The sequence below is a fragment of the Acomys russatus genome, chromosome 11 (genome assembly GCF_903995435.1).
Source record: "Acomys russatus chromosome 11, mAcoRus1.1, whole genome shotgun sequence".
Lineage (NCBI taxonomy): Eukaryota > Metazoa > Chordata > Mammalia > Rodentia > Muridae > Acomys > Acomys russatus.
In genome coordinates, this window is record NC_067147.1 from 12,440,170 (window position 1) to 12,467,771 (window position 27,602).

The 27,602-nt window shown below is 47.0% G+C and overlaps 1 protein-coding gene across 1 annotated transcript; it reads left to right on the forward strand.

Moving 5' to 3' along the window:
* The first annotated feature begins 365 nt into the window (after positions 1-365).
* Spats1 (spermatogenesis associated serine rich 1) lies at positions 366-27,602 on the forward strand. Its single transcript, XM_051152911.1, has 9 exons — positions 366-486; positions 1,144-1,272; positions 10,512-10,653; positions 12,714-12,868; positions 17,234-17,395; positions 20,887-21,007; positions 23,345-23,407; positions 27,075-27,190; positions 27,422-27,602. The coding sequence occupies exons 1-9, from the start codon at positions 471-473 to the stop codon at positions 27,448-27,450; spliced, it is 933 nt and encodes a 310-aa protein (XP_051008868.1). The 5' UTR covers positions 366-470; the 3' UTR covers positions 27,451-27,602.

Here is a 27,602-nt window from a genome sequence, read left to right on the forward strand (position 1 = left end):
ATTTTGGAAAATGCATCTGGCTGTTGAAGGAACACAGGATCCAGCAGGGCGCCTGGCCCGGAAAAAGGCGCTGTAAGTGGTGGGTGAATTCTGTCCAATCAGGCCCAATTCTAAACTGGCATCTGCAAGCTTTGTGGAGGGTGCATCGTTCACGGCCACCCGAGGTTACAGAAGTAGCAATGAAAGTTGTTGGAAAAGAGCTATAAGCTAAAACAAAATACTGAGGTCCTGCAGCATTAAGGTCTGAGATTCCCCCCCCCCCCCCCAATCCTCAACCCAGGCCAGAGCGCCCGCGCCCGCGCTGGGAGACAAGCGCATCAAAGCACGCAGGAAGTGGCGCGTTGTCCTGGCAACCCTGGACCGAGCCTTGCAGGCGGTGGTGGGCAGGCGCCTTTGCTTTCGCTTTGCATGCATCCTGGCGTTCCGCACTTCCGCTGCCAGTTAGTGCGTTGATCTGGGCCATATCCTCCATGGAGTCCACCAAGGGTAGATAAAGTACTCTTCCTATTCCCCAGGGAACTAGCTGTAGGACTCAGGGGCGGATAGGAGACCCTGGGAAGGGACGAGGCAAGTATTCTTTGGAGCCCTGAGTCGGAGGAGGGGGGGGGGGGGGATTGGCATCCAAACCCATAAACACCACTAGGAGGACTAATGAGATTTAGGGTCCCCTTGCTCTGCCTCTTGACTTTCAATGGCTTATGGGGTATGTTGGTTTTTATTTGTTTGTTTGTTTGTTTGTTTTTTAAGATTTATTCATTTGTTGTGTATACAGATTTCATTATAGATGGTTGTGAGCCACCATGTGGTTGCTGGGAGTTGAACTCATGACCTTTGGAAGACTAGTCAGGGCTCTTACCCTCTGAGCCAAGTCTCCAGCCCCTATTTGTTTGTTTTTTATTTTTATTTATTTATTTATTTATTTTGAGACAGGGTTTCTCTGTGTAGCCTTGGCTGGGCTGGACCCACTTTGTAGACCAGGCTGGCCTCGAACTCACAGCGATCCGCCTGCCTCTTCCAGAGTGCTGGGATTAAAGGTGTGCGCCACCACGCCTGCCTGTGTATATTGCTTTTGAATGAAAGTCTTTCTAACAAGCACCTTTTGTTTCCGGCTGCTTTTCACTTTTAAAATCACCTTGTGCACAGGTAAGGACACCAGTACCGGAAATGGCAAACCCGGATGCCAACTTCCCTCTATCTCAGGAGCAGCCTGTGAACCGGAGAAGGTTCCAGAGGAAAGCGACTTGGGCATGACCAAGGTGGAAAGGAGCTACAGTTGAGTTCTAAGAAATCAAAAAGACTGGGTGGGAGGATAAGGGTTATTGGACACATGGTTTTATGGTAGTTTCATTTTTTAAGATTAAGCATCACTGCTACCGACCCTCCCCCGCAAACCCCCCCCCCCCCCCCCCCCCCCCCGCAATGTAATTCTCCTGCTTCAGTCTCCCGAGTGCTGGGGTCACAGGCCTCTGCCACGGCAGGCGTGGCTCATAGTTTCAGAGTTTAGAGTTTCTCCTCACCGTGCTGTTGCTTTGGACCCCTGGTGGCGTGTCACAGCAGCATCATGTGTCAGACCCAAGCATCTCCCTCTTAGTCAAGAAACGATGAAGACCAAAAGGTGTGGTCACGCTCTTCCCCTTAAAGGCATCCTCCAATGACCCAAGATCTCTTCCTTGAAATTTTAAAAAAGATTACCTCCATTTTATATGTATGTTTTGCCTGCATGTTCGTATGTGTATGAACTGCGTTTGTGCCTGGTGCCTGCAAAAGTTAGGGTGTTGGATCCTCTGGAACTGGCATGCTGGCTGTGAGCCACCATGTGGGTGCTGGGAATAGAAATCCAACCCTCTGCAAGAGCAGCAAGTGTTTTAACTCTCTCCACCTCTGTGACCTTTTAAAACAAGTCCCACCATCTCCCAACGGTGTGGCTGTTTAAAGACTGGGAACTAAGTCTCTAAAACATGTTTTTGTTTTGTTTTGTTTTGTTTTGTTTTGAGAACATTGCAGAGCCAATCGAAATTAGCCAGTTAGGGGCCATACACAAAGAGCTCATGTCTACAGTCAAGATTTGGTTAGGCAGAGAAGGAGGAGCTAAGCTGGTGCCCACACACCTGCAATGCCAGCCCTCGGGGGGATCTATCCATTCAAGGTCACCCTCACTTTTGTAGCAACTTGGAGACCAGTGGAGGCTAACACCAGACCCTGTCTCAACAAGACAAAGCAGAGATTCAAATATACTGTTGCCTGGAACCCCTACCAGCCGGAAGTATATTGCAAAAGAGTAAAGGGAACCAGAGGCTTGAGCTGCCTGGTGCTTTGCTTAGTAAACACTGAGGCTAGGCTTTGACCTGACTCAGCTCGCCTCTAGAGTCTGTCCACACCCCTTTTTTTTTTTTCCTTGCTCAGATATTTGTAGATATGTGGTAATGTTTATTGGAAGGAGCACTTAGGGTGGAGTTTATGAGCCCTCTAAGTAGGTTTAAATTAAATAAGGCTAGTGCTCTTACTTCATAATTGGCGCTTACAGTGGAGCCGGAAGGATGTAAACACACTTCTCTTGAGGGCATAGAGTCTGGAGGCCTGTGAATCGGGGTGAAGCCAGGCGCGGGCTGTCATGATTGTACCACAGTAGCCAGTGTGCTGCAAAAGGGGCTGGAGAGGTCTCGTGTTGTCCCCAGTCTCCTAGGTCCCAGGTCTTCATAACAGAGCGAGGTGGGCAGTATCCCTGTCCTCAGCTGTAATGGGGCCGGAAGGAAGTGAGGACCTCCAACCATTAACTGCCCAACATAGCTAGGATAGCAAAGAGAAAAGCGTGCTGGGATCCCAGCTTTCCTTCCCGGCCCCTTTCCTTCTTCCTTCCCAGTCTAAGTAGCAGAGGATGACCATGAGTTCTGGTCCTCCTGCCGCTCCTCCCGAGTGCTGGGATTGCAGATGTGCACCCCTACATCTGGTCCTCCCGCCGTACCTCCTGAGTGCTGGGATTGCAGGTGTGCACCATGTTTGTTCCTGTGCAGTGCTGGGGCTGAACCCAGAGCATCACATATGTTTGGGGTAAGGAGGAAGCCACTTCAAGGGTGAGCTAGAGGGGATCGATGCTTTGTAATTGAGGGTTCTACTCTCAATATGTCCTTTCTGGAGACGCTTACATGGTTCAGTTTATTTATTTATTTATTTAATTTATTTTTATTTATTTTGTATACAGTGTGCATTAGATCACATTATAGATGGTTGTGAGCCACCATGTGGTTGCTGGGAGTTGAACTCAGGACCTTTGGAAGAGCAGTCAGTGCTCTTAGCCGCTGAGCCATCTCTCCAGGCCCCAGAAGGTTCAGTTTAACAGGGAGTGCAGACTTGGGGAATGGAAGGGTCCCCCACGAGCTAACTCCTGGTACAGTGTGTGGGTGTGTGCCTTCTTCTGGCAGGGAGGGCCCATTTCTTACTCCCCCGGTTGATACGTCTAAATAGTAATTTACCCTAGATCTTTAGCTTGCTTGTTGAGGAGAGAAAGCAGGGATAGGGAGCTAAGATTTTTTTCTTTAAATTAAAAACACTCTATATTAAGCCAAGATGGCTTGCTGTATTATTTTTCTCCCTGCTAGACAGAGGGTTTGCGTTAGCTGAGGAGATGAGTGTGAGAACACACTTCTGTTATGCAAGGTGCTATTCCTTCCCAATGACATGGAAATCTTCTTGAATTTCACAGATGGCATAAAAAAACACAGCAGACTTTCTTCCAAATTCCCTACCCACCCCCATGAATTCCTTTGTGGTCTCCAGAATCTTCCTTTGATCTTAAAAAAAATGTTTATTAAAAAATTAATATGGCAGGGCAGTGGTGGTGCATGCCTTTAATCCCAGCACTTGGGAGGCAAAGGCAAGCAGATCTCTGAGTCCAAGGCCAGTCTGGTGTGCATAGCAAGTTTCAGGATAGTCAGGACTACACAGTGAGACCCTGTCTTGAAAACCAAACAAGAATTTAATGTGTATATGTGTGGGGATATGTACACATGCATGCAGTCAACCATGGAGGCCTGAAGAGGGTGCTGGATCTATTGGAGCTGGCTCAGGCAGTTCTGAGCCTCCTGAAGAGGGTGGTGGGAAAAATGAACTCTGGTCCTGTGCAACAGCAGAAAGGGCACCAGGTGGTGGTGGCACATGCCTTTAATCCCAGCACTTAGGAGGCAGAGCCAGGTGGATCTCTGTGACTTCGAGGCCAGCCTGGTCTACAAAGGGAGTTCCAGGACAGCCAGAGCTGTTACCCAGAGAAACCCTGTCTTGGGCGCTGGGTGTGGGGGGAGGGCGGGTCGGGTGGTGGGGGGAGAGTAGTAAGGGCTCTTAATGGGTCGGGTGTTCTCCAGCCCTCACTTCTCACTTCACTTTTATTTTCATTTTTATTTTTTTGGTTTTTCGAGACAGGGTCTCTCTGTGTTAGTCTTGGCTGTCCTGGACTCATTTTGTAGAGCAGGCTGGCCTTGAACTCACAGCGAACCACCTGCCTCTGCCTCCCAAGTGCTGGGATTAAAGGCGAGCACCCCCACGCCCGGCACCCCCACTTTATTTTACTCATGCATGCATTCATTTACTTATTATTTATAGATAGTGTTTTCTTATCCTACAGGATCATGGCTTCCTTGACATTTATTGCATCAAATCAGCAGGTTTCCCGATGAATGGCAGCCTTCTGGAAGTGCATATGGACCTTGAGCTTACTATGTAGTCATCACCACAGCCTTTGAGCTGGGCAGCAAAAGGTGGCCGGAGCTGGGGGCTGGGCATGGGGAAGTAATTGACTTCCCTAGAGCACTGTCAGCATCACTATGGGAAGGCATTCTTCTTCTGCCTGGGCAAGAGGAGGCATCTTGAGGCCACATTTAATGCCCCCCCCACCCCCCATCCATGTTTGAGACAGGGATACTCCTAGGGAGGTCCCGTAGTCAGCTTGACATGGGGACTGTGACATTTAGCTAAGAGATGACTCTGCCCACCTTTGCATCGGACAAGCTTTCCTAGCCCAGAAACCCTGGGTCACTGTTTTATTTGAGTGTTGCTACTGTAAAAACTTGCTAGGGAAGCTAGGAAGGATGCTCTTAGGTGTAATTCTGTGCTCACTGGCCAGGGTGATGTAATACTTTTAAAATCTCCCCAAATCCTAACACAGACAAAATACTTGTGAAGGGGCAAGACCCTCTGTTGGGGGTTGGTCTGGTGCTATGCATTCAGTTGTTAATTACTGGCCTCCAAGATCTGCTTACAGCTCAGATGAGTGCATTCTCACACATACCAGTGAGGCTGTGTAAACTCTGCTCACCAATATTCCCCAACTAGCTAAAGTTGCCAGCAGCCTATAGCTGGACAGAAGAGAAGTAGGCAGAGCTTGGCTCCCAGGGTTTGGCATTTGAGAGGGAACATGAGGTGGGGGGGGGCGGGGAGGGGAGGGGAAGCAGAGAATGTAGCAGGAGGGAAAGTGGAGAGGAAGGAAGTCACCATGGGGCTGTGTGGACCATGAGCACATGGACACGGGGAGGGGGCTTGATAGAGCAGAAGCAGCACAAGAAGGAAAAATTATGGTAAGTAATATTGGGGTACAGGGCTGGGAAGTCGCAAAATAGCTTAAAGGGTTGACTTCTGCCCAGCCCTAGTGCTTTAAGGCTTATTATAGTCTACAAAGGTCTCTATGTCTTCTATTGGGGGAACTAAGTGGTCTGAAGTGGGATAGAAACCCCACATGGATATTTACAAGCAAAGGAGGGTGTAGTGAACTCCCCCAAATAAATAACGATAACTACCACCCTCTGAAACTATCCTTTGGGTCAACCACTTCTGTTTGTGTGTGTGTGTGTGTGTGTGTGTGTGTGTGTGTGTGTGTGTGTGTGTATGTGTGTGTGTGTGTCCTCCACAGCATACTTGGGAGGTCAGAGGACAACTTTCAGAGGTTGATTCTTTCAGAGTCTCTCTTGTTTCTATGTATTCTAGACTAATTTGGCCTGTGAGCATACGGATAGTTCACCTGTCCCTACCTTCCATCTTACTGAAGGAGTTCTAGAAATATAAAGCCACTACATATATATATATAAAACTATAGAATTATTATTACTGTGTACACTTGTGTGTGCACAATATGTGTGTAGGTTCATGGGAGTCACACGACAACTTTGTGGCATCAGATCTCTCCTTCCGAGTTCGAGCGATGGCACTCAAGTCACTAGGCTTACATGACATGTGCTCATCCCCTGCTGGGCCACCTTGCAGTTGCGTTTCTGAAGTTAGGTATTTAGAGAAGAGTGCTATAGCTGTCATGTTCCTCCTGTGTGAGCACTGAAGCATGCCAAATGCCTCCATGTCTTGGAAGAATATTCCAGAGACAGATGAAAAGATTGTGGTTCATTGCACTGGCATCTCTATTAGGTAGGGAATGTAGACATCAGTGACTGAGTTGGGAAATGACTTAGTAGCCAGATTTTTTTTTTTTTTTAAACATAAATAAGGTATAAGAGTACATTAACCAAGCCGGGCAGTGGTGGCGCAGGCCTTTAATCCTAGCATTCAGGAGGCAGAGGCAGGTGGATCTCAGAGGCCAGCCTGGTCTACAGAGTGAGTTCCAGAACAGTCAGAGCTACACAGAGAAACCTCATCTGGAAAACTAAAAAAAAAAAAAAAAAAAAAAAAAAAAAAGGAAAAAAGAAAAAAGAATACTGTATCTTCTTCTTCTTCTTCTTCTTCTTCTTCTTCTTCTTCTTCTTCTTCTTCTTCTTCTTCTTCTTCTTCCTATTATTATTATTATTTTGTTTTGTTTTGTTTTTTCAAGACAAGGTTTCTCTGTGTATCCCTGGATTTCCTGGAACTTATCTGTGGACCAAGCTGGCCTTGAACTCAGAGATTTACCTACCTTTGCCTCCAGGGTGTTGAGATTAAAGGCATGTGCCATCAACACCCAGCCACAATTATTCTTTGTAGGTGCACAGACCACAGTATGATTAAAACCTATATCTAAGTCTATTAGGGATAAAGTAAAAACTTCAGGCCATCTGGACTGGAGAGATGGTTTAGTCAAGAGAATTTGTTGCTCTTGCAGAGGACCTGAGTTAGATTCCTAGCACCCACACTGCGTGACCCATGGGTAACCACCTGTAAGGCTAGTTCCAGGGGATCGAATGGCCCCTTCTGGCCTTCTCAAGAACCTGCATCTACATCATGCATATACATGCACTCTGCCCCCCGCAAATACATAATAAAATAAAATTTAAAAGAATTCCAGGCCATGAAGCATCGTGCCTTTAGTTGACAGCCTTTGCTCTTTGTGGTGTATAAGGTAATGTTGTTAAAATTGACAGTGTCTTATACTCAGTGAAATGTAATATTTGTATTTAAGAATCCATGTTTCTAATTACTGGTTCAGTTGAATGCCATAGGTTTTGATGTGTAGGACCTAAGGCCAGTGAGCGTTAATGTGATTTCCATTATGATTTCTTTTTGATGAATTATTCAGCAATGTGGTTTGAGCTCCTATGATTATGTGTGTGTGTGTGGCTTGGGGCTGTCTTTATTACTCATTTCTAATTGTGTTGTCTTGAGGTCTGAGTGGAGTCTATGTGCCTGCCTGCCTTCCTGCCTGTCTTCCTGCCTTCCTTCCTTCCTTCCTTCCTTTCTCTTTGGCTCCTTTGTGGCCTAGTATAAAGATGGTTCCTTCTCTGGCTCCTGGAGACTGTCCTGCTCTTCTCACAGCTCTGTCCCTTTCCTGTCCCTTTCACGGCCTTGACTTTATCCCAGCTGCTTATATCTCTGGAAACAGTTTGGCCTCACTGTAAAGTAAGGATGCCCTGGGTTCTGGCTCCCAAGGCTCTGGGAGTCTGCAACGGTAACAGGCTGCAGTCCTGTGCCACACACCAGAAAACCCGAGAATGGAGGGGAGGATTTTGAAGGCAAGAAGTAGCCCACCGGATTCTTTGAAGTTTGTAATCCCGTGAAGGAAGTGATGTGTGTTCCTTCCCTCTCCTCCCCTCCCCTCCTCTCCCTGCCCTCCCTCCCTTTCCATTTCCTCCTCCGCCTTTCCCTCCTCCTTCTCTCTTTTCCTTCTTCTCCAGTTTTTCTGTACCTCCCCCACTCCTCCTCTCTCCCTCCCTCCCTCCTTACCATCCTCCCCTTCCTTCCTGGGTGCTGCCCAGGCTAATCTCTTCTTCCCTCGGCTTCTGCCCAGGTAGATCTATGGGTGTATGCTACGGCGGCTACCACATGAAGAGTTAGGTGGTGGGTGAACACCGGAGTGGGGAGAGAGGGTTCACTTGGTATGTCAATCAAAGAGACAATGAAGGAGCTGTAGCCCTGTAGCCTGTCAGTGCGGGAAATAGTGGAGGGCCAGTGCGCAGCGCGGTCCTGTGCAGATGGACCAGTGCCGAGTCTAAGAATGGATTCTACCTGCAGAGACACCGCTTATTTTGTATAATTTTCTTATCACAAGTGATTCCATTGTGCCCCTTGAGCCTCTGTGCTCTGTGAAGTTATTCACAAAGAAATGTAGTGTCTACTCATCTGGCCTTAAAAAAAAAAAGTAAGGGTGGGGTGTGGTGGGGTGTGGTGGGGTGGAGAGGCGTCTCAGCCAGTAAGAGCTCTTGCTGCTCTTGCAGAGAACTGGAGTTCCGTTCCCAGCACCCACAGCAGGTGGTTCACAACTATCTGTAACTCTAGCTCCAGGAGGGTATGATGCCCTCTCCAGACTCCATGAGCATCTGCCTGCATGTGGGGCACATACAGACATGCATGTGCGCACACAAACATATAATTTACAATAATAAAAATAGTTTTTAAAGATTTATTTATTTATCATATACACACAGTGTTGTGCCTGCACATACACCAGAAGAGGGCACCAGATCCCATTATAGATGGTTGTGAGACACGTGGTTGCTGGGAATTGAACCCAGGACCTTTGGAAGAGCAGGCAGCACTCTTAACCTCTGAGCCATCTCTCCAGCCCCTAAAAATAACTCTTAAAAAAAGTAATTGAACAGGGCACACACATGCAAAATGGTAAAGAACAGATTGATTTTTACAAAATATAAATCATACAGCAAAATAAAAAAGAACGGGTCATCTCTCCATATGACAGCCACAGACTTAAAGGACTCTTTTGTCATTAAGAGTGGCGCTGGGAGAGTTAGAATTTTCCTTCCTTCCTTCCTTCCCTTCCTTCCTTCCTTCCTAGTGCCCTATTTGCACATACACCTGCATGCCAGAAGAGGACACCAGATCTCATTATAGATGGCTGTGAGCCACCATGTGGTTGCTGGGAATTGAATTCGGGACCTCTGGAAGAGCAGCCAGTGCTCTTAACCTCTGAGCCATCTCTCCAGCCCTCTATTTTCCTACTTATTTTTTCCTCCTCCTCCTCCTCCTTTTGATACAATGATTGACCTTGAATGCTTTATGTAGCTGAGGGTAACCTTGAACTTCCAATTTTCCTGCCCCTACCTCCCAAGTGCTGGGATCACAGGCAAGGGCCACCATGCCTGCTTTATGCAGTGGCCGGAAATATGGAGCCCAGGGCCTCCTGCACACCAGGCAAGCACGCTACCAACTGAGCTACATTACCAGCACATAGAATTCTTTACTCAAATACTTCTGGAGTTCTGAGTCACACCAGACACTCAGGTGTGGTGGTGGCAAAGTTACGTCTGTGAATAAGTGGCTCGATAGTGGGAGGTGACGTGTGGACGTGTGAAGACGGCACTTTTTCAGATCATGGTCACCAGCTAGGTTCATTCATCCTGTCGTGAGCAAACACAGTGCACAGTGACACCTAGCTGCTTCAGACTGCTCCTCCACGCTGTTCTGAGCAGGTGTAGAGGCACAGCAGTCCAGCTTAGTGGCTGGGATCGCAGACTCTGGCACCACAAGTATTGTTGTCAAACTTGGGTCTAGATGCTTGTTTTCTTCCTGAACCTAGGCCTGTGCATAGGAGCACTTACGAGAGCCAGATAGGATAATGTGTGTAAGGGACTAACACGGTCTCCAGGACACAGTAAATGCTAAATGTTAGTATTTATTATGTGTGTGTGAGTGTGTGTGTGTGTGTGTGTCTAGAGGCATGATTGTGCCACGGTGCCCATGTGGAGGGTAGAGGCAGCTCTCTCTTGCTACCTTGTGAGATCTGGGGATCGAACTCAGGTTGTCAGGCTTGGCAGCAAGCCTCTTTACCCACTGAGCCATCTCACCAGTTCTGGGCCTCCCGTGCTTTTAAAATGTAGGAAGTAAGACAGACCAGCAGGTATCCCAGAAGTATACTTAAATGGTGATGTCTGGCCGAGTGTGGTGGCGCACGCCTTTAATCCCAGCCCTTGGGAGGCAGAGGCAGGTGGATCGCTGTGAGTTTGAGGCCAGCCTGGTCTACAAAGCAAGTCCAGGACAGTCAAGGCTACACAGACGAACGCTGTCTTCAAAAACCAAAAACCAACCCCCCCCCAAAAAAAAAAGAAAAAAAAAAAAAAAAAAAAAGGAATAAAGTGATATCTGTGTTGCAGATGCCAAGAACAGTGACATTATAGAACCTGAGAATTCCTTGGCCAACAAGATGTCCTCTCATCAGGACAAATCATCTTCTGATGGCACAGGTCCGAGAGCCATTGAGCCCATAGGCCTCCTCAAGGTGTTGACTCCCTCTGAGTAAGTGTGTGTGTGTGTGTGTGTGTGTGTGTGTGTGTGTGTGTGTGTGTGTGTGTGTGTGTATGTGTCTCAGCTGTTTGGGGGGAGGAGTTGACACTATTGGGGTGAACTGTTGAGCAAGAAGCTATAGTCTGGAATATTAAAGCTAGGCTACACAGGTTCAAATCCTAGGTCTCCCACTGATGATCAGTGTGAATTCAAGCAAATTTCATCACTTCTTTGGGCCTCCATTTTTAAAAAAAATATTTATTATCTATTTATTTACTGGCTGCCGTTCTAGAGGACCTGGCTTTGGTTTCCAGGACCCACACAGCGGCTCACAACCCCAGGGGATTTGATGCCCTTTTCTGGCTTCCATGGACTCTGCATGCACATGGTACCATCACACTGCAGGCAAAACACTCATACACACACACACACACACACACACACACACACACACACGAATACTTCTTTAAAATACATATAATGCTACAAAGGCATTTTATCCTTTTATAAGTGCACACCGAAGTGGCATTAAGTACACTGCTGGCATCTTAACAGCCACCACCATTGTCTATTTTCAAAACAATGCATCGCCCCAAACACAAACGCTGTGTCCATTGAGCACCGTTCTTCCCACTTCAGCACCTGGAAACCTCTCATCTACTCTCTGCCCTCTTATTAATGGAATCATAGTGATTTGCCCTTTTACGTTCCGGCCAACTTTTACTTCCAATAATTGTTTCGAGGCTCACCCATATTGCAGCATGCTGCGGGGCCTCGCTCCTTTGTAGGCCTGTTATATAGTCCTCTGTGCAAGTGTATGCTGAGCTTCACTTGTCCACCTTCCTGCTGGCATGTACTTGGATTGATTACTTTTCTATAGTTCACATCCATATACAAGTGTCTGCCTGAGCTCCTTGGTTTCTTTTCTTTTGGGCATACACATAGGAATAGAATTGCTGGACCATGTAGCAATTCTGAGCTTTACTTTCTGAGGAACTAGTACCATTGCTGTTTTTTTTGTTTTTTTTAGTTGTTTAAATATGTATCTGTTTAAATACTAAAGGCACGTCCTGTGCCAGTGCCTGTGGAGGTCAGAAGAGGGCATGGGCATCAGATGGAGTTACAGGTGGTTGGGAGCTACTATGTGGGTGATGGAAATTGAACCGAGGTTCTAACCAAAAAAAAAAAAAAAAAAAAAAAATGAAAATCCCAAGCTGGGCAGTGGTGGTAGACACCTTTAATCCCAGCACTTGGAAGGCAGAGGCAGGGGGATCGCTGTGAGTTTGAGGCCAGCCTGGTCTACAAAGCGAGTCTAGGACAGTCAAGGCTACACAGAGAAACCCTGTCTCAAAAAAAAAAAAAAAAGAAAAGAAAGAAAGAAAGAAAAGATTGAACTGAGGTTCTCTGTAAGAATGTCAAGCACTCCTAACTGATTAGCTATCTCTCCAGCCTGTTTTTAAGAATTACATTTTATGAGCCCAGTGGTAGTGACCCACACCTTTAATACCAGCACTCTGGAGCCAGAGGCATGCAGACTTCTGTGAGTTCGAGGCCAGCCTGGTCTACAGAGTGAGTTCCAGGACAGCCAAGGCTACACAGAAGAACCCTATCTCAAAACCAAAACCAAAACCAAAACAAAACAAAACAAAGCAAGCAAGCAAACAAACAGAAGAATTCATCCATCTGTCCATCCATCATCTATCTATCTATCTATCTATCTATCTATCTATCTATCTATCTATCTATCTATCGTGTGGCCGAGTGTGCGCCTGGAGGCCAGAGGACACGTGACAGGAGTTGGGTCTCTCCTTCTGCCACACGGGCTGTCCGGGCTCAAACTCAGGTTCTGTTGCCCTTCAGCAAACACCTTTACCTGACAGTTTCAAAGCATGCACCTTCTGAACAAGTCTGAGTACCTTCAGGCTGTGAGTCTGTAAACCACACCCCAGGATTTTATAGAGAAGTGAGGTCAGCCCTGTTGCCGAGGACTCCTGTACCGCTAGTGTCAGATCAAAGTCTGATTGGCGGTCTGAGCACAGAGATGATTCTAACCCTGCCACCTTGCCTTCCAGCATCACTGCGGGACGCAGTCAGAAGTCCTCCTCCTCCTCCTCCTCCTCGATGTCCTCTTCCTCTGCGCAGTCTCATCAATCCTCTAAAGTTTCACTGCCCGGAATCCAGAAGGAAAATTATCCCGAGGAGATTAGCCTGCTTAAGTCACAGACAAGTAAGTCAGCCCCAGGCCTTCCTCCTCCAGCCTCTGTGCCCAGGACCTTTTCAGATATCTGCCATGTTGAGGGCCAAATCATGGAAGACCTCCCCAGTGCCAGGCATTTGGCATGTTTCTCCTCTGGTCCCCATGATGGCTTTGTGGGAGGTATGGTCATATGGTTTTCAAAAATGAAACGCTTCCATGTAAGAGCCATACTAAAGCAATACAGAACTGTATAGAATATAAACCTCTCTTATTCAATATTCTCCAACAATATTTCAATCCATAGCTGAGAAGAGATGAGCTTTGAAATGTGTAGGTGACCTGTGTATGTATGTATGTATACACACACATACACATCTACATACATAATTACAAAAGCAGTCATATGCTGTACAGTGCAGGTGCGAACAACAGTGGCCTGCATATATGACAGTGGTTCCACCAAAATATGATGCACCTGAAAGCTTCCTATTGCTTAGTGACGTCGCAGCTTTCCTAATGTCATCACACACGCCTGACTTGTGTCTGTAGTGATACTGTTGGCCAGTTATATAAAAGCATTAACACACACACACATCATATCTGATAATGATAAATACTTAGCACAGAACACTATACCATCATCATAAAGTGTACTTTCTCTACTTACTACAAGCAAGTTTAGGGGGCTGGGCAAGGCAGCTGAGCAGGCAAAGGCCCTTGCAGCTAAGGCTGACCACCTGAGTTTTGATGGCCAGAACACTCATGGTGGAAGGAAAGAACGGACTCCCGGAAGCTGTCCTCTGGCTTGCACTATAGTGACGCACGCAACACATATGCATGCGCACACGTTTGGCTATGCTGCTTCCTCGCACATTGTGCTTAGGGCATCATTGGTGTCATCCCGAAACCACATGGAGTGAGCGACTGTACTAATTGCTTTACACACCTGTGAAGAAGCAACTTAAAAACTCAACAGCTCACACTGTGTCTACAGTTAGGAGGCATGCATGTATATATATATGGACATAGAGAGAGAGAGGCAGAGAGACACACACCGAGAGGAGACAGAGAACACACACACACACACACACACACACACACACACACACACACAGATATGCCAGGTGGTGGTGGTGCACACTTTTAATCCCAGCACTTGTGAGGCAGAGGCAGGTGGATCTCTGAGTTCAAGGCCAGGCTGGTCTACAAAGTTAGTCCAGGGCAGCCAAGGCTACACAGAGAAACCCTGTCTCAAACAAACAAACAAAACAAAACAAAAAAGACAGACAGACAGACAGACACACACGTGTGCACTCGTGTGGGGGTGGGGTGGGGGTATGGCGGATGCTTAGCTTGTTTCTCCTTTTCTTTTTTTTTTTAAATAATTTTATTTTTATGTTATGCATGTATGTCTGTGTGAGGCTGTCAGGTCCCCTATAACAGGTGCTACAGACAGTTGTGAGCTGTCGGTCATGCGGGTGCTGGGAATTGAACCCAGGTCCTCTGGAAGAGTAGTCAGTGCTCTTAACTGCTGAGCCACCTCTCCAGCCCTTGTTTCTTCTTTTCATCCAACCCAGGATTCAGTGCACACCCCAGCCTTTCTGTCCCAGCTAACCCAATCTAGAAACTCTCACAGATGTGCTCAGAGATGTGCATCCTGGGTGACTTGAGACACCATCAGCTGACACCAGTCACCACCACACTGACTTCTGTTTAGGTCTGCCTAAGCACACTGCAGCTTTCAAAGAGTGAAACAGTGTAACTGACACATTTCTCAAGCCATCAAGTGACACACACAGTGTTACTGAGCTGTGGTTTCAAAGTATTTTCCCTCAGTGACTGCATAGGCCACAGACTGTTTCTGTAACACTGCTTTAGGCCTATGAAGTTGTTTGCTTAGTAATATTTCATTTCCTAAAAGACTCACTGCTTTATGCATATGAGTGTTTGTTTGCATGTAAGTATGCGCACCTGGTCTGTGTCTGGGGCCAATGGAAGCCAGAAGGGGGCATCAGATCCCTGGGAACTGAAGGTACAGGTGGTTGTGGGTCATCATGTGGGTGCTGGGAACTGATCCTGGGTCCTCTGCAGGAGCGGCTAGTGCTCTTAACTGCTGAGCCATCTCTCCAGCCCAAGCCCCACTATTAGTTACCGTTGTGTTGCTGCAATAAAATGCCATGACCACAACCAACTTAAGGGAGAAAGGCTTATTACGCTCACAGTTCCAGAGAGATAGAGCCTATAGTGGTGGAGAAAACATGGTGAGGACTGCAAGGAGCTGGAAGCTGAGAGGCCACACTTCACCCATACACCGGAAGCAGTGGGGGCCTGGGGTGAGTGGAGAACAGGAAAGAGGGCAAAGCTACAAACCCCCTATGAAAGGACTTTCTTCATCAAGGTAGCCCCTCCTAAAGTCTCCATAACCTTCTCAAACAGCGCCACCTGCTGGAACCAAGTGTTCAGACACATGAGCCTAAGAGGGACATTTCACATTCAACCCAAGACAGTGGCTGATAGAGACCATTTTACAGAGAAGGAAACCGAGTCATGGAGAGACTCGGTCCTCCACACACAGTCAGGGAAATGGAGCATGGGGAACAGAGCACCCCCAGGCTTCCCACCCAGCTTTTGCTCTTTGCTAGTCACCCTGGGACTTCTCCAACAGCTCTAGAGCTACTGGGTTCTTTTTGTTGTTTAAAGTCACTGTAATTAGTTTTACAAGGACAGCTTCAAAGAATGGACTAGGGGCCAGAAGGGCTGGTAACTAGCCTGGGGCAACACAGTGATATTTCTTGGTTGGTGGATGTGTGTCCACAGGTCACTGTGATTCACACACGTAGGACCAACACCATACTGCACTCACATAGGGTGTTACGGCTGGGTTACTTAAGCATTCTCTCCCTCTCCACAGTCATCAGAGGGAAGGCTGATCACAGGCACTTGTAGGCTGTTATGACCCTTTCCAGCCTCCATAGCATGTGTGAGCACGAAACTTGCTTTAGTTTTGAAGAGGAGGGAAAATAGAAACAACCAAGCAGCTTCTTGAGTAACTTTCCTCCCACTCCTCTTCCTTCTGTACCTGGTTTCTCAGAGTCTGATGCTGCCCCGATGTAGAAGCAAGGGCGCATGTGCACTGAGAAGGGTTATACGGTTTAGCCGGGTGTGGTGGTGTGTGCCTATAATCTCAGCACTTGGGAGACTGAAACAGATGGTTAAGAGATCAAGGCTGGGGGCTGGAAAGGTGGCTCAGTGGGCAAAGTGCTTGCCACACAAGCATGGGATCTGAGTTTACATCCTAGCACCCATGTCAAAAAGCTGAGCACAAGAGCATGTGCCTGTAATCCCAGCAGGAAGTCAGAGGTAAGAAGATCTTAGCCAGTCAAGTCAAATGGGTGATCTCTTGGTCCAGTGAGAGACCCTGTCTCAAAAAGTAAGATAGACGGGGCTGCTGAGATGGCTTGGCTAGTAAGAGCACTGGCAGCTCTTCTAGAGGATTCAGGTTCGATTCCCAGCGCCCACACAATGGCTAACAACTTAACTCCAGTTCCAGTGGAGTCAATGCTATCCTCCAACTTCCTTTTTTAAAAATTAAAAAAATTATTTATTATTATGTATACAGTGCTCTGCCTGCATGTACACCTGCAGGCCAGAAGAGGACATCAGATTACATTATAGATGGTTGTGAGCCGCCATGTAGTTGCTGGGAATTGAACTCAGGACCTCTGGAAGAACAGACAGTGCTCTTAACTGCTGAGCCACCTCTCCAGCCCCATCCTCCGATTTCATGGGCACCATCCATGCACATGGTATGCAAACAAACAAGCAGAAAAAACACACATAAAACCAAAAATAAGTATTAAAAAAAGATGAACAATTGAGGAAGATATTGATGTTGACCTCTCTGGTACATAAACACACACCTACATCCACATACATACATACATACATACGACACAGACACACATATAAACACAGACCCACACACCTCACACAAAAGAGTTCAGCTTGCATTACATAGTCAGACTATTTAAAAGCCAAAAGAATGTTGAGAGCTAGGGAGATGGCTCAGTAGTCAATAGCACGGGCTGCTTTTCCAGAGGACCTGGGTTTGGTTCCTGGCCACCCACATGGTGGCTCAAAAACCACCCGTAACTCCAGTTCTAGAAGATCCAAGACCCTCTTCTGGCATCTGTGGGGACTGCATATGTGGTGTACATATGTACTTGTAGGCAAACACTCGTACGTATTTTTTAAAAGAATATGTGTATGTATACATGTATGTGTATGTGAGAAAACTGTAGGCCAAAAACAGTCCAGGGAGTGTTAACATCCTGTCATCTAGCTGTCCTGAGGGCCCGGAACAGTGCTAACGGAAGGGTTTCTGATGCCTTGCAGAAGATGGGCATCGTCCCGAGTGGACATTTTATCCAAGGTTCAGCAGCAACATTCACACCTACCATGTCGGAAAGCAGTGTTTCTTCAGCGGGGTCTTCAAGGGCAACAGGAAGTCTGTGGCAGAGAGGACAGTGGACAAGACCCTCGGGAGGAAGAAATACGGTAATGTGTCTCACTCCCTCAAGGATGGAAAAAAGAAAACAAGCCTCGAGCTGCCCTTCTGTGGACCCTGCTTTCTCTGGCTGGGGACAGGTCTGCAGGGTTACCCTGTTGCCCATATACAGGCAGGAAGACGGAAAGGCAGTTTGCAGGTGACAGGTTTGGATGAAGGGCTCCAAATGCATTCTAATTCACACTTTAGTCTTTCCCTAGCGCTCACAAAATGCTAATGTGACATTCACATCGCCAGAGGAGTCCTTTCAGATCCTTATTCATAGAAGGCTCATTGGGGTGTTTTCAGGTAGATGCCCCCTGTCATGTACATGTAAAGTGAGCCTTAGCATGAAGCATATAGCGTTATTTTTCATTTAGCTAAAGGCAACTAAGGTGAAAATATTATAGATACACCATATCTAAATCCATGTATCACCTTAGTTTGTAACTTGGTAAGTTCTCTGTTCCAACTCACTCAGAATACACATTTCAAAAGATCCTGAGATGGGGGAAAAGTCCTAAGAGCTTGCTGAGTGCCAGAGGACCATTTATGGCATTTTCTTATAGAAACACCCATGTAGGAGGAGGCAGCCAAGGCCTCAGTGAGGAATAAGGTTTTTGTCAAAGCTGAGCAAAGAGAAATAAGTAGCAGCATCCCATGTAAAACTCATGTCAAGGACAGATGGATTTTCACACCGAGGCTTTGATTCATACTCAAAAAGCCACCCTGGGGAAGCTACAAGCATGGCCACTGATGGGGGATCCTCGCAGGAGGGCTGTGCCTTGCCTGGATCCTAAACTTCCCACTCATCAAGAGAAAACGCAGGGCTGTAGGGATGGATTAGGGGTTAAGAGCACTGGCTGCTTTCGCAGAGGACCTGTTCCTATTTTCAGTACCACATGGTGGCTCACAACAGTCTGTAATTCCAGTTCCAGGGGATCTGATGTCCTCTTCCGGCCTCCACAGCCACCAGGCACACATGTAGTGCACATACATACATGTAGGCAAAATATTTGCATACATATAATTTTAAAAATTAAGAGAGGAAATGAGGAAAAAGACCGAGAATGTATACAATTCGCTTTTCCCCTCAAACGTTTTACTCCTTATATTATTTACAGTTGAAGCCAGAATGTTATATACATGAACCACCATAATGAACAGAACTTAATGAGTTTAAGTAGCAAATTCCTTTTTCTAATTAAAATTTTTAAAATTTACTTTTATTTAAAAAAAATTTTTTTTTGAGACAGGGTTTCTCTATGTAGTCTTGGTGTGGCTGTCTCGAAACTCACTTTGTAGACCAGGCTGGCCTCGAACTCACAGAGATCCACTTGCCTCTCCTGCCTGAGTGCCAAGATTAAAGGCGTGCGCCACCATGCCCAGCCTCTTAAGTAGCAAATTCAATAGCTTATATAATCACTTCTCTGTTTTTAGTTTTAAAAAGATAAATAATGTAATAAAAAGGTGCTCAATTGGTAGAGAGCATGCCCAGCATGTACGAGGCCCTGGTTCCATCCCCTGCAGCACACAAACCAGGTGTGGTAGCCCATGCCATCATCCCAGCAGATGGGAGATGTCATCAGGAGGGACAGGCTTTAAAAGTCATCCTCAGCTACGTCATGAGTTCGAGGGCAACCTGGAGTACATGAAGCCCTGTCCCAAAACAAACACAGAGTTCTAACCTGAACTTCAGATCAGTTCACAGCTTAATCCTCATCAGAGGAGCTGATTCTCTCAGTGGACATGAATTGACACACACCTGGACAGTGTGCAGAGAGCGAGAGACTTTGGAGTGCTCAGGCATAAATGAGACATCTCTACCACACTCCTTCCTTCAAGGCTCAGCAATACATGCAGGAGATGGAGCAGAAAAATCCTAAGAGCCAGAGGTGGTGAATGACTCCAAAACCAGCAGCATTTTTCTTTGTTTGTTTGTTTGTTTTTGTTTTGTTTTGTTTTTTCAAGACAGAGTTTCTCTGTGTAGGCTTGGCTGTCCTGAACTCACTTTGTAGACCAGGCTGGCCTCGAACTCCCAGTGATCCGCCTGCCTCTGCCTCCCGAGTGCTGGGATTAAAGGTGTGTGCCACCACCGCCCGGCTCATTTTTCTTGCTATAACAGGGCAGATGTGCAGATGAACTCACAGAGACTAGACAACATGCACATGACCTGCACACACTCAAGCCAGTCAAAATCCCCGGGCAGAGGAAGGGAAGTGGGCACAAGCCTCATCCTTAGCCAGGAAGCTGAAACTGAGAGCTGCTGGGAGAGGGTCAGATCTCTTTTCCCAATGGAGTGACAATGGGCTTGTCAACCACACTCCAGGGCAGGCCCTACGCTCAGGAGTAGTTAGTTGGCCAACGTAAATTAGATTCCATACTGTGTGTGTGTGGTGGGTAGGGACAATCTGGAAGGAGTTGGGTAAAGGGAGAACATGATTAAAATATATTATTTGAGATTCTTAAAGAATAAATACAAACATTTTAAAGAAAAATCAGGGGCTGGAGAGACAGCTCAGTGGTTAAGATCGTTGGCTGCTCTCCCAGAGGACCTGAGTTTGTTCCACCCACATGGGGGCTCACAGCCTTCTGTAACTGTAGGCCCGGAGGATCTGACACTCTTATGGCCTCCAAGGGCATTGCACACACATGATGCACAGACCGACATGCAGGGCAAAACACTCATGTACACAAAATAATAAAATAAAATAAAATGATAAAAAAATCAAAATAAAAGCTACATATCTTGCATGTCAGAGATAGATAGATAGATAGATAGATAGATAGATAGATAGATGGATAGATAGAAACCCTCATCTCCTTCCCAACCATATTTTTCTCTTAAAAATATTTAGTTATGTTTTGATTTTTCAACTGGGGCTGTCCATACGTGTTTGGGTGTGAGGTCATATGGGTGTGGGGAACCTGCCAGTGGCCATACACCTAAATAAAAGCATCCCCTGAAGCTACCCTCAGTTCTAGGGCATCAGAACCCACCGCCAATCTATGCTGGATATTTTAATTGGCTTGATCTTGTGAAAATCTTGCACAGCTGCTGTGAGTATCTGTGCATGTGCAACAGCCATGCTGTGTCCAGGGGACAGATTTCTTCTTCTGCAGCCTTCTATGTTTTTATTTATTTTTTGGTTTTTCGAGACAGGGTCTCTCTGTGTAGCCTTGGTTGTCCTGGACTCGCTTTGTAGACCAGGATGGCCTCGAACTCACAGCGATCTGCCTGCTTCTGTCTCCCAAGTGCTAGTATTAAAGACGTGCGCCACCACGCCTGGCCTGCCCTCCATGTTTTTAAATAATCATGCTGATAACATAGTGTGGGGGAAAAGATCCCCTGAGTTTGAATTTCTTAAGATCCTGGATGACAAGACATTTATCTCACAAGAAACACGAAGATGCCTGATTTTCACTGTCCTGTTGTTGCTCACAGCAAACAGGGCGTCAGCTTCTGCCTTATGTGTGATGTTTTTAATACTATTTCCCACAGATATTGATCCCAGAAACGGAATCCCCAAGTTAACCCCAGGTGATAATCCATACATGTTCCCAGAACACAGTAAAGAGTTCTTCAAGGCAGGAGCCACTCTGCCGCCAGTCAACTTCTCACTGTAAGTGTGTGCGCATCCCACAGGAAGTCTACTAACCGCGAAGGAATTGTCTCTCTGCTGCATGTGAACTAGCATTATTTAATTAATTTATTATTTATTTTACTTCTGCATTTTGATGTGTGTGTGTGTGTGTGTGTTACAAGCACCTATATGTGCAGGTGTGTATACTCAGGCATGTGAAGTGATGCCAGAGGGAGACATTGCTTTTCTCTATGGTCCTTCACATTATGGTTTTGTTTTTTTGTTTTTTGAGACAGGGTTTCTCTGTGTAGCCTTGAGTGTCCTGGACTCGCTTTGTAGACCAGGCTGGCCTCGAACTCACAGCGACCCGCTTGCCTCTGCCTCCCAAGTGCTGGGATTAAAGGCGTGTGCCACCACGCCTTGCTCACATTATGCTTTTAAACTGGATTTCTCTGACTGAACTCGAAGCTCGACATTTTGGCCAGGCTGGCTGGCCAGTGAGCTCCTAGGATCTGCCTGTCTCTTCCCCTAGTTCTGGGGTCACAAGCACACACCGATGTACCTGGCTTTTATGTGGGTGTTGGGGATTTGAAACTCAGACCCTATGGCCTCCACAGCAATTCTCATTCCTACCAAACCATTTCCCTAGTCCCTGTGTAGAAATTACCGTTTAAAGGTGTGGATAGCAGTAAGATATGACGGAGTGAGAATTCCTTTAAAAGTTTGTATTTTGATAATTTGTGCCTATACACACTCATGGAATTGAAATGATAAGAGACACAAGAAGGGCATATAACTCACTTGCTTAGATGTGCAAGGCTTTAAGTTCAATCCCCCCAGCACCACAAAAAGACACCATGCTTAAAAAGAAGCATATATATTCTTATATGTGCAATGTTGTATATATTATATATAATATTGTATATATAATAATACTGTATATATTGTGTGTGTCACTGGAAGGGGGACTACTTGGAAGAAGGAATAGCAGCAGTGGGGAAGGGTAAGAGAGGGTAATGGAGGGATAAATATGAGCCAACTCCACTTTTACACATATATGGAAATGTCATGAAACCTAATATATTGTACTTCTGTTTTTTCACATAAATTTAAAAAACTTATTAGTTCTTTGTGAATTTCACATCATGCACCCCAACCCCACTCATCTCTCCCTTCCCTTGTACCCACCCTACACCTTTGCAACCTCACCCACAATAGAGAAAAGAAAATCTCAATGTGGAAGCTGAAGTGTGTCACAGTGTGTCCCACAGTATACACTTTTGACCATACTTCTTTGCTCGCAAATGTTCACTTCGATGAGTTGCTGCAGGTTCAAGGTCTCTGCTTCTCTATCAATCCTGGAACCTCAATGGGACTCCTCTCTGAGATCTTGTTGTTGCCCTGTGTCAGCTCATTGATGGGGTAGGTGTTGGGGTGGGTCAATTCAAAGTCTTGGGTCTGGGCCTGAGAGGTTATCTGAGCTGGTGAGCCCACCAGCTCTCCTGCTTGCCCTAGGTGGCATGGGAGGAGGGCATCTCCCACGGCACAGCAAACAAGGGGCAGGGACAGCTCTCCTGCTCGCATCCTCAGGGCTGACTCATCTGCAACCCTTGCAACCATGGCCAGCTCTACCCTGCTGCCCATGAGAGGTGCCGGGCCTGCTCCTTAAAGCCTGTGAGGGACAGGGCCAATTCTCCCACCCTCATGACCCTGTGGCCAGCTCTTCTGCTTTCCATAGGTGGCAAGCCTTGTCCGAGCCATCACACAGCGAACAAGGGCAGGGCCATCTCTCCCATGCTCATACCCTGGGGCTGGTTCACCAGCAACCACGGTGCTTGGAGGCCTGCTCTCCCGAGTACTGCAGCTGGCTGGAGACAGGGTCAGCTTTCTTGCTCCTGTGACCCCAGGGCCAGCTTTCCCTCGAGGGGTGAGACCAGCTCTGCAAAGCTCTCAGACATCAGCATGTCCCCGGATGGAAGCCCAGACCGTGGACCCAGACATTGTTCCTAGTGGCAGCGCAGGCCAGGACCCCACCATGGTCCCAGGTGGCATCACTGTCTGCTCACATCAGGCTGTTCCTCACTGCCCTTCAGTCCCCAGTTCTGCCTCTCTTCACGGTGCACACGTCCTTCTGTTTCTCTTTCTCTTCCATTTCTCCACCACTTTCTTGCTCCTCTTAGTGGTACCTGGGCTCTCCTGTGATTTGCTAAAATATAATAAAAAAAAAAAACATTATTCCCTTTATAGTTTTGATGCTTACTTTCAAAAATGGATACCAGAAGGTAGGACATGCTAGGGACATGATGGTGTGTTGCTCTCCATGCTTTGAGAGGTCATAGCAATTTTATGTTGTCTCTACTGTTTTTTTTTTTCCAGAGTGCCTTATGAGAAAAAATTCGATACATTTATCCCACTGGAGCCACTCCCACCAATTCCCAAGTGAGTTTTCTTTCTCACCAGGTTTCCTATGATCCTATCTCTGTGAAAATGGCACACTTTTCTCTCACGGAGGAGCCTGCGGGAGACCTTCTGTGTCCCAGCAGCAGGGTCAGTGACAGTCGGTGGACAGTTGGGGGGGGAGCACATAGAAGTCAAGGATCTGTGGTATCTGACAAAGGGAGGGGGACCAATTCTATCTATGACACTGGCCACCTGCCAGATGTCACAGTGGGCTTAGATACGCATGGGAGGGGAGTTTACATGAAGCAAATAGACCCCGTGTCCAGAACATTAGAGTGTTCTGGAAAAGAAAACCACGTATTTAATGATTGCAACTGGGGAACTCTGTTAGAGCTGCAAAACCAAAGAGAAAGCCACTAGAACACCTGTGTTTGAGGGAAGGACTGTTCCTCCATTTTTGGACTAAAGGAAAAAAAGGTATGGGCGTGTGGAGACACATGTGCCATGTGTTAGGGAGTTGGTTCTTTCCTCAAGGCTTGAACTCATGCTGTCCTACTTGGCAGCGGGAGCCATTATCCACAGAGGCCTTAATGTCATGCTTATAGAATTAAATTTTTTTAAAATTAAAAATTACATGTGGTGGTGTTTTCCCTGCATGTATGTCTATGTACCATGTGTGTGCCCAGTGCTGAGAGATGCCAGAAGTTGGCTTTGGATGCCCCAGAACCATATGGGTGCTGGCTAGGAATCAAATCAGGGTCCTCTGTGAGAGCAGCCAGTGCTCCTAAGTACTGAGCCATCTCTTCAGCCCCGATTTCACACTTTTGCTCTGCCCCATGCATTTCTTTATTTTATGTATTTGTTTACCTCTCTGCTCTCTCTGTTTTTGAATACAAATAGACTCATGTGAATATGGTGAGGGAGGCATGTGCTCCCGAGTCCCCACACTAGGATTCAGTGGGTGTAGCAAACCCCATAGCTAAGTGGGAATAAAAGGCCTTTATTCTAAACTTGGCATCTCCAACACATCATTATGGTTCATTATTCCTTACAGCACATAATTAAGCTTCTCATGTCTGTACTTTCTTTTTTTTTTTTAATAAAAACTATTCTAGAATATTCAAAATACTAGCAATTGCCTAATCTTACCATCCCACCCAGTTATTTTAGTTCTTATAAATTGCCTTTTGTAAATATAATGCAAATATATTTGTATGTATAAATCATAAGATACCAAGCAGTATGGTTTTTCTATTATGTTGTTTTACTGCATTTTATATTTATTTATTTTCGGGTTTTTTTGAGACAGGGTTTCTCTGTGTAGTGCTGGTTGTCCTGGACTCACTTTGTCGACCAGGCTGGCCTTAAACTCAGAGACTCGGCTTATCTCTGCCTCCTGAGTGCTGGGATTAATGGCACGAGATGAAAGACACAATAATGCAAAGTTTTGGGGGTTTGTTAAATGCTCTTTTAAATGATGCTGTGACACAAATAGGACAGTTGGCGGAGAGAAGCTGGGAGCGAGACAGTGGACAGTTGGCGGAGAGAAGCTGGGAGCGAGACAGTGGACAGTTGGCGGAGAGAAGCTGGGAGCGAGACAGTGGACAGTTGGCGGAGAGAAGCTGGGAGCGAGACAGTGGACAGTTGGAGAGAAGCTGGGAGCGAGACAGTGGACAGTTGGCGGAGAGAAGCTGGAGCGAGACAGTGGACAGTTGGCGGAGAGAAGCTGGGAGCGAGACAGTGGACAGTTGGAGAGAAGCTGGGAGCGAGACAGTGGACAGTTGGCGGAGAGAAGCTGGGAGCGAGACAGTGGACAGTTGGCGGAGAGAAGCTGGGAGCGAGACAGTGGACAGTTGGCGGAGAGAAGCTGGGAGCGAGACAGTGGACAGTTGGCGGAGAGAAGCTGGGAGCGAGACAGTGGACAGTTGGCGGAGAGAAGCTGGGAGCGAGACAGTGGACAGTTGGCGGAGAGAAGCTGGGAGCGAGACAGTGGACAGTTGGCGGAGAGAAGCTGGGAGCGAGACAGTGGACAGTTGGCGGAGAGAAGCTGGGAGCGAGACAGTGGACAGTTGGCGGAGAGAAGCTGGGAGCGAGACAGTGGACAGTTGGCGGAGAGAAGCTGGGAGCGAGACAGTGGACAGTTGGCGGAGAGAAGCTGGGAGCGAGACAGTGGACAGTTGGCGGAGAGAAGCTGGGAGCGAGACAGTGGACAGTTGGCGGAGAGAAGCCGCCCGAGGAGGGTCAGACCGGCAAGCAATGGGGATATATGTAGGGTTATGAGGACGTAGGATTAGAGTAGGTTATTTTAGTTTTCTAGTAGATCAGTAGTAGTTTAGATTCTGCCCAGTGTAGTGCTTGCAGCTTTAAAATATACATCTGTCTCATTGTTTCAGTTATTGGCTTCCTAGGCCATAGGGATAAAATAATTGCAACAGGCATGTTCCACCACACCCAGCTTGATCTTTAGTCTTTAAAGGTGTGATGCTTTTGAGTGTTGACTATTAGGACTTCTCCAAGAGTAGCTTAGAGCAACCACTCCTTTGGAGACTTTGCCAAATGCTTGGAGAAATCAATGAAGAGTCTTTAGCTTCCTTGGTGGCATCTGGAAGAATTTTCCGGTTTTCTGTCTTAGGGTTTATTCGGCTTACGCCTCCACAGCACTGTTCACCACTGAAGGAAGCCAGGACAGGAACTCAAACAGGGCAGGAATCTGGAGGCAGGAGCTGATGCAGAGGCCATGGAGGGTGCTGCTTACTGGCTTGCTCAGCATGGCTGGCTTAGCCTTCTTAGCCTTATAGAAGCTAGGACCACCAGCCCAGGGATGGTGGTGCCACACAGAAAGGCCTGGGCCCTCCCAAATCAGTCACCAATTAAGAAAATGCCTTACAGGCATGCCTACAACTGGGTCTTACGGGGGCATTTTCTTAATTGAGGTTCTCTGCTCAGATGATAGCTTGTGCCAAGTGGACACAAAACCATCCAGCGCAGCTCACATTGTTGACTGTGGCATCCCATGCTGTACATACACGTCTCAACGTTCAGCAAAACTCAAGGGGGCTGCTATGCACATTCTGGAAGCTCATTTTCTGTGTAGCCCCTTCTTTCCCACAACTCTGCCCTGCTGTTTCTGCAGCTCTAAGGTTTCCTAACGACTTCTCTCTGGCTCTTCAGACTTGGTGAGAACACTGTGCTCTGCGCGGCTTGCCCATTTCCTCAGTTCTGAAGCAGACTGTTCAGGTGTCCTCTCATTTCCCATGTGATTGGATGGATGGGTTTTATACAATTGCATTGCTTTTATTATCTTTATCTATACATAGTAAGACCACGCGGATTCATTTGCATTTAGCTAATATGTCTTAGGTCATCCTTTCGCTTTTGAATCACTCGGGTTCAGGTCTGTCTTTTTAAATCTAAAATTTGTGCATGTTTGAGGTCAGAGGTCAACCTTAAGTATTATCCCTCAGTGCTGGCCTCCCTAGTGCTGGGATCAGACACCGCGCCCTGCTTTGTGATGCAGGTTCTGGGAATCCAAGTCAGGTCCCTGCGGTTGCACCGCAACCACTTTACTCTTTGGGCTCTCTCTTCAGCCACCTGATGCGAGAGGCCTCGCTCACTTTGTGGGCACATAGTGCCTTCCCCACGGATGGTGTTTCAGATGTAATGCAGCGTGCGCTCAGACTCAGCAGGGCTGTGTTTTTTCCTGCAGCTTGCCTTTCTGGGAGAAGGAGAAAGCCAATAATTTGAAGAACGAGATAAAAGAAGTTGAGGAGCTTGACAACTGGCAGACAACAGCACCCTCCCTGCACAGTTTTTTCTCCTCTGGTAGGTTCAAGAAATCTCAAAAACCTATAGGAACCGGAGGAGTTCTGAACAGCAGTCATTTGGGAGTCACCTGGAGCTCTAAGGCAGCGCCTCTCCCCGAGTGGGTGTGCCTTCTGCCCCATGCTCTCCTGGGCAGAGGTCTTCTCCACACGCTGAGGGTTGAATGTGTTGGTTGAGAGCTGTTGGGCTTGTGAGGGAGCACACTCTTTAACCCTGTACCTCTATTCGCAGGTGCTTCCAACTTTCCAAGACAACCCTGAGCAGAAATGAGCCCCCAGCATGCACTGACTGACCTCCAGCCAGCCTCTGCCATTGCTGGGTTTTTGTTTTTCTTTCAATTCTTTATCTTTGACATTGTCTCTACCCTAAGCCATTTGTTTGACTCTAAGGAGGAATCGCTTGCTGGGTTTTT

Coding starts and splice junctions, on each gene's coding strand:
- Spats1 (XM_051152911.1), top strand. Junction 21,008..23,344: donor CCGCCAGTCAACTTCTCACT/GTAAGTGTGTGC, acceptor TTTTTTTTCCAG/AGTGCCTTATGAGAAAAAAT. Junction 23,408..27,074: donor CCACTCCCACCAATTCCCAA/GTGAGTTTTCTT, acceptor TTTTTCCTGCAG/CTTGCCTTTCTGGGAGAAGG.